The 17,708-nt window shown below is 31.9% G+C and overlaps 4 protein-coding genes across 12 annotated transcripts; 3 read left to right on the plus strand and 1 right to left on the minus strand.

The window, feature by feature from the left end:
• The first annotated feature begins 1,230 nt into the window (after positions 1–1,230).
• Positions 1,231–3,882, plus strand: Prp3 (pre-mRNA processing factor 3). 2 transcript variants are annotated; one of them, XM_085655730.1, is made up of 5 exons: positions 1,231–1,515; positions 1,608–1,819; positions 1,896–2,682; positions 2,767–3,124; positions 3,252–3,856. In XM_085655730.1, the coding sequence occupies exons 1-5, from the start codon at positions 1,368–1,370 to the stop codon at positions 3,649–3,651; spliced, it is 1,905 nt and encodes a 634-aa protein (XP_085511856.1). In that variant the 5' UTR covers positions 1,231–1,367; the 3' UTR covers positions 3,652–3,856. The 2 variants fall into 2 exon arrangements, with proteins under 2 accessions (XP_085511856.1, XP_085511857.1); XM_085655731.1 differs by lacking the exon at positions 1,231–1,515 and having other exon boundaries at positions 1,636–1,819; positions 1,880–2,682; positions 3,252–3,882.
• A 648-nt stretch (positions 3,883–4,530) lies between these two features.
• Positions 4,531–11,460, plus strand: LOC118446751 (peroxidasin). 4 transcript variants are annotated; one of them, XM_085655727.1, is made up of 8 exons: positions 4,531–5,103; positions 7,706–8,477; positions 8,560–8,978; positions 9,600–9,847; positions 10,469–10,718; positions 10,819–10,937; positions 11,045–11,204; positions 11,275–11,460. In XM_085655727.1, the coding sequence occupies exons 1-8, from the start codon at positions 5,081–5,083 to the stop codon at positions 11,354–11,356; spliced, it is 2,073 nt and encodes a 690-aa protein (XP_085511853.1). In that variant the 5' UTR covers positions 4,531–5,080; the 3' UTR covers positions 11,357–11,460. The 4 variants fall into 4 exon arrangements, with proteins under 4 accessions (XP_085511853.1, XP_085511852.1, XP_085511855.1 ...); XM_085655726.1 differs by having other exon boundaries at positions 4,546–5,103; positions 8,551–8,978; XM_085655729.1 differs by having other exon boundaries at positions 4,548–5,103; positions 7,692–8,477; positions 8,551–8,978.
• A 1,254-nt stretch (positions 11,461–12,714) lies between these two features.
• LOC118446770 (glutathione hydrolase 7) lies at positions 12,715–15,181 on the plus strand. Of its 5 annotated transcripts, XM_085656093.1 has the most exons (10): positions 12,715–12,865; positions 12,929–13,050; positions 13,191–13,360; positions 13,438–13,595; positions 13,653–13,732; positions 13,817–14,089; positions 14,170–14,460; positions 14,524–14,590; positions 14,675–14,908; positions 14,980–15,181. In XM_085656093.1, exons 2-10 carry the CDS (start codon positions 13,032–13,034, stop codon positions 15,179–15,181), a joined length of 1,494 nt encoding a protein of 497 aa, XP_085512219.1. In that variant the 5' UTR covers positions 12,715–12,865; positions 12,929–13,031. The 5 variants fall into 5 exon arrangements, with proteins under 5 accessions (XP_085512219.1, XP_035733697.1, XP_085512221.1 ...); XM_035877804.2 differs by having other exon boundaries at positions 12,715–13,050; XM_085656095.1 differs by having other exon boundaries at positions 12,715–13,050; positions 14,317–14,460.
• A 68-nt stretch (positions 15,182–15,249) lies between these two features.
• Positions 15,250–16,603, minus strand: nac (GDP-fucose transporter nac). The gene is made up of 4 exons (XM_035877807.2): positions 16,527–16,603; positions 16,253–16,457; positions 16,045–16,183; positions 15,250–15,985 (listed from the first exon to the last, which is right to left on the minus strand). The coding sequence occupies exons 1-4, from the start codon at positions 16,583–16,585 to the stop codon at positions 15,396–15,398; spliced, it is 993 nt and encodes a 330-aa protein (XP_035733700.2). The 5' UTR covers positions 16,586–16,603; the 3' UTR covers positions 15,250–15,395.
• Between the last annotated feature and the right edge of the window lie 1,105 nt (positions 16,604–17,708).

Raw genomic sequence — 17,708 nt, forward strand, 5'->3', positions numbered from 1 at the left:
CATATACATACACATGAAATATACATAGGTGAAATGTATATGTGTATACGTATACATATAAATATATACATATATATATATATATATATATATATATATTTCGATATTTATAAAATAAAATAGAAATTGTTTCGACGAAATATATAAGTTACGAAACATGATGTACGAAATTAATCGGCGCTAACATAAACAAGAACAACGGTGGGCAGAATTCCAATTCCTTCGTTTCAATTAACAGAAAAGTTTAGAGCAACAGCCTCGGAATGAAGCAAATGTGGTTCACAGAATTGGTCTCATCGGTCACCAGGGAAGCGTGGAACACTGTACTTCTCTCTACCATTCTCATTTGTGGTTGTCGGTCCACTACTATTCTACCACCCGCGTAACCGCTTTCAAGCTCTTAAACCTTTATATATTTCGTTCGGATAAGATTCTCTTATATCGTCCAAGTACTATCCATCTTTTGGAAAATATACATGAATCGGACGCTCAACGATTTTATTGAACATTAATGTGATATAAATTCAATTTTGCAATTACGAACCGTTCTAACTCGAAGAGTATTTTAATTAAACAAGATTATAAATACGAATTTTATATTAGTATAATAAAAAGTAAAGTAAATTATTTTTATATTAAGAATTTCCTAACGCTATATTACTGAAAATAAAATAAAATCTGTGAATAATTTGTTTGCTATACTCGTCAAAATAATTTTCAGATTTGAAAATATTTGAAAAACCGCGTTTACAATGCTTCGATCTCATTGGTACATCTTCTACAGAAAGTAAGGCTCTTCATTGGTTCATACAATCGAGAAATTGCGTTCGAGATATATCGAATTATCAAGAAAAGTTAACAAAACAGTATATTTGCGTTGTCATGCGTGATTTTTTATAAGATAAATAATGTATTGAATAATTAACATCATACAAAATGATTATTAATACTCTCACTAGTACAAAATAACGAAGATTAAATATAATAGTATAATAAAGGTTTATCCATAAGTGCTCATCATCTTATCTTATGAATCCTTTGATTGGTTGCTATGGTATTTTGTCCTATATTAACTCTATAGGAATTCAATTATAATAAAGCTAAACGAACAGGCCTAATCCTAAACTTGATTATATACTTAGAATGGGATAAGAATTGAATGTTTAGAACTCGTATATAATTAAGATGTGTTATCGATACTCTTGTAAGTATATGCATTCATGATTTAAATATGCGACGCCTAGTGGCAGATTGAGAAGACTCCGTCTCAATCTAAAATTTACAGAGGTTATGTTGTGGAAAATACTTATATTCTTGCACTTTGTACTGCAGATTCCGTTTTTAATAATTTCAACAAAAATTAAAAAATGTCGTATTTAACGAGAAAAGAGATCGATGAAATGAAGCCACAAATTGAAAAGGCCGTAAATAAATTTCTCGGCTTCGGTGAACCTGCTATTGTTACTACGGCTGTCAATTGTATTACTTCTGGCTATGATAAACGTAAAACGGCAGGTAAAAATGATAAAATGTGTTATATATATTTCAATTTTTATTGAACGATTTATATACATATTTTTTATAATTTCGTTTTTGTTTTTTTCCAGATAAACTATCCGCTTTATTAGAAGATAAAAAAGCTTCCAAATTAACAGAGAAGATATTTGCAATATACGATGACATCAAAGCTGCACAAAAAAGTAAAAAACGTAATCATGTGGAAGACAAGGAAAAGGAAAAAGATGCTAAAAAGCCTAAGTTCAAAGATGACGAAATAAAAAATGAAAAACCTGCAGAAACTCAACTATCCGCAGACAAGGTAGTATAATCTTTCTATATTTGAAAATAATTGTACTGTATATCGTAAGAGTTTTTATAGATTTTGTTGTTTTCAGATAAGGCAAATGATGGCTAACGCCCAAAGAGAGATAGAAGAAAGAAAAAGGGCATTGAAAGCTATTAAGCAAGAAGAAGTACTACCTGTGAGGCCTCTCTTTAAAGCCAGGGATTCATTGCCGAATGTAGGCAGTATGTATAATCAAGGTCTGTTAAGCAAAACAGATTCTGATAAAGCACGAAAAATTGCTGCACTCCAAGCACAAATCAGAAACAAATTAAGTTCTGGATTGCTTAGTAATGTCGCAGTGCCAGACAAACCGACTCCTTTGATCTTGGATGAATCAGGAAGGACCGTAGACATAACTGGAAAGGAGGTACAACTTACGCAGGTAGTACCAACATTGAAAGCTAATATTCGTGCAAAAAAGAGAGAAGAATTTAAAGCTCAGTTGCAAGAATCGAAAGGTCCAGAAGAAATACAAGATACGCACTTTTTTGATACTAGAATTGGAGTGAAACCAGCAGTACGTAATAAGCGTTCTTTAAAATTCCATGAACCGGGTAAATTCCAACAACTCGCGGAGAGAATTCGTATGAAAGCACAGTTAGAAAAACTTCAGAATGAAATTAGTCAAATAGCTAGAAAGACTGGTATAAGTTCGGCAACAAAATTAGCGCTAATAGCACCGAAAACGGAAGCTCTCAGCGAAGATGTACCAAATATAGAATGGTGGGATTCTGTCATATTAACAGGTGGATATCCAAACGAGGATGAACCAACGACGATCAAAACCTCGACGATTACAAATTTAGTAGAACATCCAACGCAAATGCGACCGCCAAGTATGTTCTGCTAAAGTGATAAATTATAATAAATTAACATAATATATATTCTCTGTTAATTATATTTTAAATTCTTTCTTTCAGCTGATCCATTGAAACCTATCTACATGCCTGTGTTTCTTACAAAAAAAGAAAGGAAGAAATTGCGTCGTCAGAATAGGCGAGAGGCGTGGAAAGAAGAACAAGAAAAAATTCGTTTAGGATTAGAACCTCCACCAGAACCAAAATTACGTATTTCAAACTTAATGCGAGTCTTAGGTACCGAAGCAGTACAAGATCCTACTAAGATCGAAGCTCACGTACGACAACAAATGGCCAAAAGGTTGAAGGCTCATGAAGACGCTAATGCAGCCCGACGATTAACAGCTGAACAACGTAGAGAGAAAAAAGCGAGGAAACTCAAGGAAGATACTAGCCTTGGAGTACATGTGGCTGTTTATAGGTACGATCATAAAAGAAATATATATTTATATTTTTTTATAATCTTTATTAAAATACATTAGACACAATTATAAATATATGACAGGAATAATACGAACATATATTATAAGGACTTTTGATTCTTTTAGAATACGCGATCTCGTGAATAACGCATCCAAAAAATTCAAAGTTGAGACAAATGCAAAACAGCTATACCTTACTGGCTGTGTAATGCTCTTCCGAGATTGTAACGTCGTAATCGTCGAAGGCGGAGCTAAACAACTTAGCAAATATAAACGATTAATGATGCATCGTATCAAATGGGAAGAGGATATCGTAAAGGATAATGATGGAAATGACGTTCCGAATAAATGCGTTCTCGTTTGGGAAGGAACGAGCAAGCAACGTCATTTCGGTGAGATAAAGTTCAAAGTGTGTCCAATCGAAAAGATGGCACGAGAACATTTCAAAAAGCATCAGGTTGAGCATTATTGGGATTTGGCTTATAGTGGAGCCGTTCTTGATAATACGGATGATGTACGCTTATAGAAATTATTATCTATGACATTTAATTAAAAGCCGTAACTATATGGTGATGCCGTAAGAGACGGTAGAGAATTTCTCTACCAATCAATCAATTTAAATACCGACAAGAAACTCGGGAGAATGTAATCAGTGACAGGAACGGCGCGGAAATAATAAAAGTGAGCTGGGATACCTGTGGAAAAGCAGCTGTCTTCAATGATCGTAGTTAACCCTAGATATATCCAAATCCTAGCAATATCGAGTAACCTGGCACGAATTAATCTGTAAAAACTAAACTAGCGAATACATTTAATAAACTTATATATAATCGTTTCTTTCCGCGAAGAAAAAAAATCTAAGAACATCATTGAGAAGTGAAAGCGTTGCTTTCGTGTAAGAGACCGATCTTCCTACACGCGACATACATACGCAGGCTAGATTTATCGTAGTCAAAGCATTTTTTCTGAAAATTTTCAGTGTACGTAGGCGTGCCTCATGCGGTCGTCCATCAGCGTCGATCATTCGCACGATGTCATTCTAAAGAATTTTAATCCACGCTTGTCGTTACGGTCAGACCCACGCACATTCATTAACATAACTTAACGATACTGTACGATGCTTACCTAGCGTTGAAGTATTATGCAAAAAAGAACTCGACACAAACACATATATATACATGTACACATGGAAACAGAAGTATACACACAGGTATACATAACTCATAGCTTTTATGCTCAGGTACCAACCGTGATTCTTTGTACGATCGATTTAAGGATGTAGGTGTGAGCGAGCGTGCATACTTGACACTAATCACTAACTAATCGACAGATAGACGATTATCTTTGACGCGGAACCTTTTCTAATTGTAAGATAATACATAAAGAGATAAGTGGAAAAAAAAATAAGAAGAAGAAGAGATTGTACAAGTTTGAGGAACAATACGAGAGAAACATGGCGAACCTTGGTCTCGTTCATAGTAACACTGTAGAATCTTAGCGCATCGCTTGGCTACTTTTACCACAGCGTATAACGCATTACTAGTCGAATAATATACCGTGTACAGAGCCCCCTTTGGTATACACGTCCGGCAACGTGTCGACACCCTGTATTACGGCGTATAGTCATTTCTCTCTTCTAGTCCTCCTAGTCTCGAGGGCCCCACTCCGCTAGGTAGTGGCGCTAAGACCACACGGACTCAAGTCTTACTTTCGTTCGCGCATCGTTCTCAGTTCAGGTTTACCCGTTCCTTGCGTTCTCAGACATACAAGCAAGCTGCCGGTATATTACTCCGGCCTTTCTTGCGAAAGTGCGATACGTGCGAGAGCTGCGTGAATGCCACCGTGCGTTTAGAACTACATAACGGTTCTCACCTTCTGCGGACTAACCCTCGCGTACATTGTCCTTCTCTTATTATTCTACGTCATCTCTGGAACATCGAAATCAATCTGACGGCATGTTGTTTACCCTTACTACGCGGTGAGTGCGATTTTCGATTCTTATCGTTTCTAATCGCTTCCGTGATTTTTCATTGGTGTTCTTTTATATTATATTTTTATTTGTTTGTTCCTCTCTTTTTTATTTTTTTTTCTTCTTGTTTTTTTTTAATCAGTCTTTTCATTTTGCCGATGCGATCCACTGGGATTGATAACGATCACTTCTTGGATTAAACGAAAATGAGAGTGTTAATAATCTGGTGCTTACCCACGAACAATTCGATTACCGTGAAGTTAAATTTCCTTTCGATCCCCCTTTCCCCATATCTTGCTCTTTCCCCATATCTATCTCCTCCTCTCTTTCTCTCTCTCCCTCACTCTTTCTCTCTCTCTCTCTCCCTCTCTCTCTCTCTCTCTCTCTCTCTCTCTCTCTCTCTCTCTCTCTCTCTCATACTTTGAATACTTTAGTAGTTCGATAGCAATTTATATGTTCTCCGGAGACTAATCGGATAATCTAAGTTTCTTTATAGTTTGACGACGTTAACTGATATTGGAAACGTGAGATCATTCGCTCTTCGCGCGTTCGATACTACACCTCTCGTGATCGCGCGAACTAGCTGGAAAGATAAATCGTAATCGATGATAATAGCGATTATTTTTCCTTCCATGCTTCGGTGATCGTAGAACGTTGAAATTATTGAAATTACGTTCCATCAAAGAGCTTTAATTAAAAGATCGACTATGTAAAATTGATCGCGTATGGATCAATATGAAACACGTGACTTGGCAAATATCAATGCATTGTAAAAATGCGACAAATGCACATTTTTTACCAATCTTTTGATCTTTCGCTATAGCGTAAAATAATGATAAAAATGTGTTAATCCTTGTCGGTAATTAATTTTCAACAAATCTTTGATCAATAATACAATCAACGAAAGAAAGATTTCTTATTCTTTATTATAGTCATATAAGAATGCTCCGCTTTCACTTGTTTCCATGCATAAAGACGTAACTGACCTTTCGTGACGAACGTAACAAAAAATTACAAAGCAGCAATGCTTTTGTGCAGGTATTTAGTTTAAAGCTAGCATTTGTTGTACAAAATTATAATTGTCATGTTACTCTCGTCGCAAGATAAGGCAAATCTCATAACGCAACTCTAATACATACCCTAAATACCTTTTAACGTTAGATAAGAGAACAGAGAAATGGCAGAGTTACGAAATTGTAGCCTTGCAAAGTGTGTGAAAATGTTACTATAACAATTTGTGTTTGCTGCTCTCCGTCCGAAGTTCTCTTTATATGTGTACGTACGTATAAAAGGTTAGCACATTGCGTTGAATGCTTTACGAGCAATGAGATCTATTTAAATAGAGATCGATAGCGAAATAATAAAATACGCGCTCGCGTATATATTGTTTTAGAAATAATAATAATATTAGTAATAGTTATAGAGAGGATTGATTTTTATCAACATTCAACTGTCAGAGATTTCGAAACTTACGAAATAAAACTAATATAATAATCGTATAGGTAATTAATTTCTCTCTATTGTTAATTATTCACAAAAATTATCAATAAATAATAATTGTATCTCGTGATTTTCCGGGATGAAGAAAAAGATAAAAAATTAGAATAGAAACGATTACGCGAAAAATTTCATTCGACGAAAACCGATTCCATGAATATTGGTGTATTAGATGCTTCTTAATTATGAGAGTCCGAAGAGTATCGTTACGTAAGGAAAATAGTAAAAGAACCAGGAAGAATCCTAAATGTCAGTCAGAAGATAACTCCGACCTCCTATGAAGACCTCGAATTGGTCTGTCGATCTTATATAATAATTGATGAATACTAACTCTCTCCATCGAAAAATCAGTTGGTACGATGGTACCGAGAAATTAGCCTCGAGCGACGCGATGAATGAAATTGTTCGCAGCGAAATGTTTGCCGCGAACAATGGCCACTATGGAACGAGGCGAAATGCCATCCTATAGACAAGGTCTTTGGAGTTCATTGCGATCCTACGATACACAACGAAAGGATCTACATAATAATACGTTCGAACGTTGCCGTTGCAACGTTTTAATGTGGAAAAAATCGCACAAGATTTCAGTATATATATTCCTGAATCGAACACGTATGTATAATGTTTCTCGATCGGTAAAATCTTTTATTCTAGTACCCGAGAAAATGTACGAAAGTATTTTACAAAAACAGTAAAAATCTAATATATTTGTTATTGTAAATTTGTTATCGAATTCTAAAAATATAGTCGACAAACTAAGGATCGATAATAAAGTCCAAAGTTAGTAAAATTATTCGAACCCTACTATCACAATGCGGATACAAGTATCGTATAAGAACGCATATCCTTATACAATACATATCTTCTTAGCCACCCCTTCGATTGTCTTCTCGCGATCATGATCTTATCACTTTACTGTTGGATCGTGTGGTGCAACACGGTCATTGAATTTGCCAAGACAATCGCTGCATAATAACAAGGTGAAAATAATAAAAAAAAGGGTATATTCCATAGGAAATATAGTAAGGAACATTTAAAAGGAAGGAGTTTGCAGTATTCCGAGCTGTGAAAGTGGATAAGTAGGTATTTTCTATCCTTAGATTCCGATCCGCAGATTCTTCGCGTTGCTGGCGCTCGCTGAGAGTACGACCTTGCCGCCGAGGATGCTACAAGATTTGGGTAGGCGTACGAACGCCTCGATGGAGAGGTATGATCAAGCGGAACGAATGATTCTGAATTCGAAGACGCATCTGAGTAGAGGTTCACCCTCGTGGTATCTTGGTGCTTCTCATGAGATGACCAAAGATGCTCAAAATCTTTCAAGGAAAGCTTTACGGATCGAAACGATGTCTGTGATGTTGGTAGAAGCTTTGAATATGTCTTCGAAGGAGGCCTCATCTGTTCTACCTTCAGTCGCTGCATTTGGCTGTTCAGATCCCCCAAATCTCTTGAAGATCATGTCTGAATGTAAGAAGATCGATCCACGATATAGATCATTCACTGGAAGATGTAACAACGTGTTACATCCAACCTGGGGTGCTGCTTTAGAGGCCTACATCAGGCTTCTACCACCAGAATATCAAGACGGAGTGTCTTTGCCACGAACCGATTTACCTAGTTCCAGAGAAGTCTCTTCCAGTATTCATTCGGGTGGTCAAGATCTGAAACATCCATATCTGATGGCACTTACAGCATTATTCGCCCAATTTCTTGCTCACGATCTAGCTCATACACCTAGGATGGAGCTACCGGATGGTACCAGATTGAAATGTTGCGACGTTGATTATGAAAATTTCCATCCCGAGTGTTTCCCAATTAAAGCTAATAATGCGATCGGCTGTATGGAGTATTCTAGATCTGCACCACATCCTGGTAATTCCTTACAAGTAAGTAACTTCTATGATTAATACATTCTTCTTCGAATAACTTCTTTCGTTGTAAAGAATAAAATGAATATAGGCTTGCAAGCTGGGCCCACGGCAGCAGATTAATCAAGCCTCCTCTTACTTGGATTTATCTCCGCTGTACGGTAGCTCAGAGGAAATATCCAAAGCTTTGCGTTCGGGCAAAGGTGGCTTGTTGAATACTCAAAGAAGAAATTTACCGATGCCATCACCGGAGTCTGAAACTTGTAGAAGTGTGAATAAAGCTTTCCCTTGTTTCCTCAGTGGTGATTCCAGAGTGAACGAACATCCTGGCTTAACACTGATGCACGTAATCTTTCTACGTGAACACAATCGAGTAGCTGAGCAATTGGCCAAGTTGAATCCTCAATGGGACGACGAGAAACTCTATCAGGAAGCTAGAAGAATCGTCATTGCTGAAATGCAACATATAACTTACAACGAGTTCCTACCTGTCATATTTGGAGAAACGGGTTTGGACAAGTAGGCTTTTTCATCTTTTTTTTTCGTGTTTTTTTCTAATCTTTACTCCTTAACTCTTCTTCTAAAATCCCATAAATCATTGATCATAAATGAAAAGTGACATCGATCTCAACAAACTTAAAGGGGTTGCTGTATTCTGTACAATGCGTCGAAACACTAACACATTTCCATAAAGAGACAGCAAATCGAATATAAACGTGCCGTTAACTTGATCGCATCAGCGTGCTGAGCTATTAATATCTCTGCACGTGTATGTCGATCACGACTCGTCTGCTGCCCTTTGCCGTTCATTTGCCATCTTATACGTTGAGATAACAACGTTAAGGTTCCAACGGATCGATCGGAGATTGCTCATCTTAACACTGAGCCTTCCTCGTACTTCCATTTGTCAAGTTGTTCGCATGTCTTCGTACTTACTCCCTGTCTTCTGTTATTCTTTCCTTTATATATTACGTTAATCATACCAATATCACGATATAACGTAAAATTGATCATGTTCATAATATAAATTTGCTTCTAAAGAATTATCCATACATATGGAAAAGAAATGTTGACTTTCACTTTCATTAAAGATTTCACACTCCTGTTATTTTTTTCTTTTTTTTTTTTCTAAACGAAAAGATTCGACTTGCGGCTATCTCAAGAAGGATACTTTCGAGGATACGATTCACGCACTGATGCGACTCTTTCGAATTCGGCAGCCTCAGCAGGTCTCTTTTTCGTTGCTGCACTCACACCAAAAACACTCGATCTCGTGGACTCTAGATCTGCCCTAAAATCTGGGGAAAGGTCTCTTCTCTCGGCCTTCTACGCACCTCAAGAATTGTACGAGGCGGGTGCAATCGATCGATTGATAGCAGGAGCTACAGGTCAGTTAAAATTACTCGTATCCTTTTCGTTAATGAACGACGTTTGGTTACTGTAATCGTAAAATAAAAATTTAGAAGTTATCCGACTTATATATGTGTATGTGTAGAGTGATCAAACAATTCAAAAATTATATAAAACATTACTTATATTGACAATAAAATTTTAATCCTTTCATAAGAATCTTCTCAACAAAATTGTTTTATTATGTTTTTTTTTAAATTTTATTAATATTTACTTCTCATTCATTAAAAGGTTTATATTATATGATGTTTGTGATTCCAATGAAATCATTCATCTTTTCGTTTAAATTCCCTCAAAAAAAAACTGTTGTCAATATTTATGTTTCTTATTCGTAGAAGGAAAAATAAATTTTTTTAATTTTTATTATTATTCTTCAGATATAATCAAGCAGAAAATAAGAAAATTTTTGAAATGTTTCAATCACAACTCGTATATGCATATATTCATTGTGACATTTCGAGAAAGATAAATTTTAAATAACAACGAAATCTTATTTAAACAAACAAAACAAAAATCATTAGGAGATTCTCCGACAAGTTGTCCCATGAGAACTTGGTTTTAATGACGATCTAGGATGCAAGGTCTAATTTCCGCGACAGCGGGACATTCTAGGAAGCCTCTACCCCCCGGCTTGAACGAAATCCTTCTGGAGCGATATTTCCATGATGGGAAGAGCAATGACGTGGCCGTTGATTATGCTGCTCAAATCATCCAACAAGGCAGAGATCATGGTTTACCATCTTACGTCAAATGGCGAACGTTTTGCGGTTTACCAGACGTTACCACCTTTCAGGATCTTAAAGGCACGATAGCCAAGGACATCATCGAAAGATTACGACTAGTTTACAAGTAAGACGAATTACATTTATATGTACTTATAAGTACATACATTATCGTTTGAAAAACAAGTTAATGTGTTTTTTTTTTTTTTTTTTTTTTTTTACAATAGAAAAGTTGAAGATATAGATTTAGTGACAGGAATACTCTCGGAAGCACCAGTAACTAATTCGGTCCTTGGACCAACTTTTCTCTGTTTGCTAGGACGTACCTTCCGAAATGTTCGTTTGGGTAATAAAGAAATCCATGTTTAAATTAATGTTTAAGTTTATCCAAATGATTAGTAAAAAATTATTTTTGATAAATATTTTACGATTTTTATCAAATCGTTTTAACAGGCGATAGGTATTGGTACGAGAATGCTAACACGCCAGGATCCTTCATGATAAAACAATTAGAAGAGATTCGTAAAAGTACGATGGCGCAAGTTCTATGCAACAACGGAGATCACTTGAAATTAATGCAACCAAGAGCATTCATTTTGAGAGATCCTTTCTTGTAAGTATATTCAACAACTAAGATATTCTAATTTTTCATTGTGTAAAAAATATCGTAATTACATTTGCAGAAATCACATGACAAATTGTACAGAACACATAAACATAGGCCCAAATCTGATGTTATGGAAAGAAAAGGAAGACACTTTTTAAGTTTTTTCAATTCGATCGAACGTAATAACCATTGATCGTGATCACTAATTCTGTTCCTGACTTTACTAAAGAATGTAAGATTACCTAATGCTCTAGAGAGAAGCGCGTTGTGTTTTTTTATTATTATTATTATTATTATTATTATTATTATTATTATTATTATTATTATTATTATTATTATTATTATTATTATTATTATTATTTTTATTTTTATTATTATTATTATTATTATTATTATTATTATTATTATTATTATTATTATTATTATTATTATTATTATTATTATTATTATTATTATTATTATTATTATTATTATTATTATTATTATTATTATTATTATTATTATTATTATTATTATTATTATTATTATTATTATTATTATTATTAATATTATTATTATTATTATTATTATTATTATTATTATTAATATTATTATTATTATTATTATTATTATTATTATTATTATTATTATTATTATTATTATTATTATTATTATTATTATTATTATTATTATTATTATTATTATTATTATTATTATTATTATTATTATTATTATTATTATTATTATTATTATTATTATTATAAACTCAACGACAATCTCTAGTCAGGGTAACGTTGCATTTACTTGCGTATCGTGAAACGATATGTTTGGTTGTATGTATAAATATGAATACCAATTTCTCTATCAATGAAGAAAAACACGGATACCCTTTTTTCCTTGTTATATTATGATACTTTACTTCACGTTGTTATTACGATTGAAAATTGCTTGACCGTAATACCATTGTGACACCGAATAACGATCAAGAGAAAGAAAGAGAGAAAGAGAAAGAGAAAGAGAAGGTCAGTACCATTCTCCGTGAAGAAGAATACATAAAATTACCTAGCAACGGAGCTACACCAAATTGCGAAACGTTCAAGACCTCTATGGCGTTCGCATCCATTATTACTGTTATTCTCTATAAAGAACACAGCCTTCTTTTGTACAATTGGAACGTGAAATCATTAAAAAGCAATGTTATTATAGAATAAAAGGAAAACATTTTTATATGCTTTATGTTTAATGCTAAGAATAAGTATAGTTGAATTCCTGCAACAAAACTTTCTATCTCGATATACTAGTGTATCTACTATTTTTTTATTTGATAAAATTGCTATATAGATTTTTCATATGTTATTGTTATTGATTAGTTTTTGCGTAGACATAATCGAAAGAGTTGATTTTTCGTAGTATTACGCCATTCATCTGATTATACTATATATCATTAACTAACTTATGAGTAAGATACAAATTGTACCTTGCAACTTTTGTTGCACAGTTGTACTGTATAATTTTATCGTAACTCCATCTAGTGAGTAACGTCAGAAATATCTTACGTCAGTCAGAAGTATACAAAAACAAATCAAATTGAATAAAGGATATGGTATTAAAACTTGAAACTTGAATTTTGCAACATTATTTCGACATTATTGCTTCATGCGATAAAAAAATCTTCTTATAATTTTTGGGTAATACGTTTAAGTAAAAAATAGATGAAACTAGAATTATAAATGAGGTTATCGAATTTACAGTTATTTTGACATAGTATGCTAATAAAATATCTACATAGAGGAAAATAATATTTAAAAACATAGATGATCCTTATAATTAATCGTATAAATTTCGATTTGAAAGATGAGTTATTGTGACAGACGTAAGTGTAACAAAATTTAATTTTATGTTCTAAAAATCTTTAGAAATATTTTTGATTTGATTATTAGAGATATAATTATAAGAGATATACTTATAAGAGATATAATTTTACCTATTTTTTAATAAACATTAAACTTTTAGAAGGATTAACAGAAGAATGTCCATTGACACAGGACAAAAACAACAAGTGTAAATTAAGCCACTTTTTTGGTGGTGGTATGAAATTGATTGTATGTTGCTTTGCTGTTTTATCCTTTGCTATAACAACTATACTGATTTTACAATTGGTTTATGCCAGTAAATTATTACAGGTATATATTTTGACTTAATATGTTCTTTTTATATGGATATCTCAAATGAAACTATAAATATTAATATTATTCATTAGGCTAATAACAGTATTCATGGTGCTGTTGCCACAGACTATACTAATTGTTCACAGATAGGTACTAAAATATTAAGAAAGGGTGGTAATGCAATAGATGCAGCTATAGCAGCTACTGTATGTATGACAGTAGTAGCTCCACATAAAACAGGTCTTGGTGGGTAAGTAATTAGAGGAATACATATTGTTAAATATGTATAATATTTATATTCTTTCAGAGGTGGCTGTATGATGTTATATAGCCATAAAGATAAATCGGAACCATTAGTCATCAATTTTGCGAACAATACTGTTGGAGGTCAGTATAGATTTATCAAAAATGTGTTTAAAAATCTTTGATTATTTAACTGATTTCAATCAGTCTTATTACTATAAAATGCAGGTATTTTTGGCACAATAGGAATGCGTTTACCTGCCGTTTTGAAAGGTTTAGAATTTGCGCACGTTTTAAAAGGAGTTTTACCATGGAATGAAATTATAGAACCAGCTGCAAAATTAGCTAGAACAGGATTTGTAGTATCAAAAGAATTAGAATATGAATTATCAAATAACAGTGACTATGGGATGCTTTATGGTCATATAAATGCTGGTGGTATTTTAAAATTAAATGATCTTGCAGATACATTAGATGCAGTTGCAAAGAATGGCACAATTGGTAAACAGTTTGAAAATTCATTATTATATAAATTTATAAGAAGAAAATATACCAGATATATAACATGATTTTCTTCTCAGTATTATATAATGGGACATTGTCATTAAAACTTTTACGTGATGAAGTTAAGAAAGAGGAATTATTACTACAATTAGCACATTACAAACCTGAAATGAGTACAGCAAAAAAAATTTCATTTTATAAACATTTATTATACTATCCCTCAGGTGCATTTGATTTTGAATCTTCAATAACTGCACTAGAAAATCTCAAAATATCTCCTGAAATTGCATCTAAAACTGAAACTATGGCTCTTGTTGCTCAAACATTATTGCATTCTAATTTAAGGACTCTAGAAATGATAAAAAATGGTTAGTAATAAATGTAACTTATAATGAGAGCTATAAATTTGCTAATTTATTCATTTTTTTTAGTTGAAGAAGAAAGATATACTGGTGTCATGGTAATGGATGGACAAGATACTTATGTCAGTGTTTTGACGTTAGTATTTATATACACTATTATACGTAATGTGAAAAATCCTTCAATATTTAATAAAAATTAAATTTTAATTAAATTATGCAGTGGACTAAGTGCACCATTAGGATTGGCCCATATGACTGGCACTGGCTTTTTACTAGATAAAACTAATAATGATAATGATTTATCAACGCTACTTCCAATTATTTTTCATAATGAAGAAAAATCATGTGAATTACGTGGAGTACTTGGGACTGATGATACAATTTTAAGTAGCCAACTTCTGTACCATTTGATAGTACGAGGTCTAAATGTTTCTTCTGCCATTGAACATCCAAGGTACATTCATTTAAATATTTAAATTGTCAATTATATTATATATATATAATTATAAGTACTATATTTTTTAGATACTATCTTTTATCTGATGGTGTTAGTATAGAAAATGACCAATTACATATATTAAAAACTGTATTACAAAATAAATCGACATCTATATCAAATATTGATGCCAGTTCAATATCAAAAAGTGTAAATGCTATTATAAAACACGAAGATTTGATAACAAGTCATTCTGATAGTCGTGGAGGTGGTCTTGCATCTAGATTTTAAAAATTTTTACTTTTGATATAATTTTTATACAGTGATAAAAAGTATACACAAATATTTATAAATGCTACATTATTTTATTTTATGTACATTGCTATATGAAAAATTTTTTATAGTTTATTTGTTAAATAAATGATATAGAATTATAATAAACTAGGAACTTTCTTTCTCTCTTTCTCTCTTTTTAATATCCTACTGTATAATCCATAAGTATATTTCATACTTTTTGTTGCAATCTTTCAACTTTGTATTCTGCACTTAAATCAAGTTGTCTAAATCTTGCATAAGCCGCACTACTACTTAAAACAATAATATTGCTAGTCCACCACAAAAATGACTTGTGTTCATTAAACCAATATGTTGCAAAAACAGTTTGTGCACAAGCTTTTGCAGTACCACTAACATTATGTGTTAAGGGAGATGTTACTTTTATCTGAAGAGCTGTAGCATAGCCAATTGCAAAACCACAAATACCACCTATGACCATTGCACTCCAAAAAAAGGGTTCTCCAAGTTTGTCATAATTGTAAACTACCAAATGTTCGCCGTTAAACAGCATTAAAGGTATAAATAGGAAAACACTGTATAAATTATTATAATAAGAAAGTAACCAAATATCTTGATTTACTGCAGGAAGAACCTGTTTAGTATGAATTGAATATAAAGAGAGAATTAATGATCCAACTACACCTAATATTGTTCCTAAAACAGACAAAGAACCTGCATCATTTTCTTGATCCACGCCAAGCCAAAATCCAGTAATAATCATACAACAGCATAAAATGCATTTTAATGAAGTTTTTTGTCCTGTAAAAAAAGCAAAATTTGTTTAATATTTCTTTAATATTTATACACATCATTCTTACCAAGTATTAAATAAGTGAAAATAACATTAAACACGGTAGTTAATGATCTGCCCACATAATAAAATGCAACTCCAACGTATTTCAAACATAAATTGTTTGAAGCTATCATTCCAGTAAAGAGTATAGATAATGGTAATATCTATAAAGTTAAAATAAAATCTATAAAATTCTTAGAATACAATTAAAAGAATATATTGTAAAACAGTACCTGTTTTATTGTCTCTCTTTTAAATGGATCACCATTAGAAAATTTAAGATATTGTGGAAACAATATAGATAAATTGGTAAGAGTTATGCATATAACAACGCTTACAATACATTGAAACCATGTTACAAATAACGGTGCATCCAAATTTACAGTTTCACTAGATAAAAGTGCCTTATTTACAAATACTGTCAAAATTGATATAACCCTAAAAATGATTAAATATTTTATTATTTTTATAAAATAACTTCATTCTTTGAATATAAACATTACTTACCAATAAAATGCAACGACTGATGCTATATATATATACTTTGACAAATTTTCTACGTCCATTTTTACAGAAAATGCATCATACTTCTTATATGTTTCTAACTATTATAATATATACAACTTGCAATATAAGAGTTATCCCTTTTATATTAATTTATTAATTCGTAGTAATAGAAAGAATAAATAAATACAAATATAAATAAAATACAAATAATTCTTTCAATTATGCAAAATATGATACTTTGTAGAAAGAAATATTACATGATCAAAAAATATTATAATCGACTACAAAACACATTTTAACAGAATTATCTTATTAGTAGACTGTACATTTACTTCCGATAAGAAATAATCAGTAAAAAGTAACATTTTTTTTATCTATTTATATTATAATACAGGTAAATTAATCACGAATTATCAATCAATCATCCTACTATAATAAAATACATACATAAGAAATATTGAACAAATATTTAATTTATTTCAAATGTACATTATGTATGTATAATTAAAAAAAAAAACACCTGTGTATTAACAGATGTATACATTTTTAAGTTATTTATTATTCTTAATATCTCTAATAAAAAGTAATAACTTAAATTAAATTATATATATTCTTTCTACAACCAATCAAAGTAGCTTTTTAAAGGCAAAATATTAAAGGCAGTTTTCAACGATGTTAAATAATACACATGAAACAGAAACATCTAATTCTTTATCATTTCTAATATATTGTTTATGGGAATCGTTACGTCACATTTACGTTACGTTATTTAATATTCTTTATTCGATTTTAGATGGAATATCTCGTTAATCGAAATTATTTTCAGTCACACATTGGGAAACGTAAGCTCAATTACAATTATTGTTATATGAATCCCATAAAATTAATTTTACTTAAATAAATTTTCGTATATTAGTAAGACAATATTTATTTATTACGTTTTATTATATAATATTATTTGTATTAATATTTGTCTTTAGTAGTCTTGATTTTTGAATATGTACAATGTCATTCGCAATGATAACCTAATTCTCACGTAATTTTCCTAATAAATAGAATGTATTAAACATTCTTTGCCTTTAACTCATATATTTTATCACAGTACTTAATGTAATTATTATTTTATATCTTTAAACGACAAGAATTTAAATGTTTTTGCATCCAAATTTTCGACTTCGAACC

This window comes from Vespa mandarinia, chromosome 3 (assembly GCF_050613455.1).
Source record: "Vespa mandarinia isolate Hongniang chromosome 3, ASM5061345v1, whole genome shotgun sequence".
In the NCBI taxonomy this organism is placed as follows: domain Eukaryota; kingdom Metazoa; phylum Arthropoda; class Insecta; order Hymenoptera; family Vespidae; genus Vespa; species Vespa mandarinia.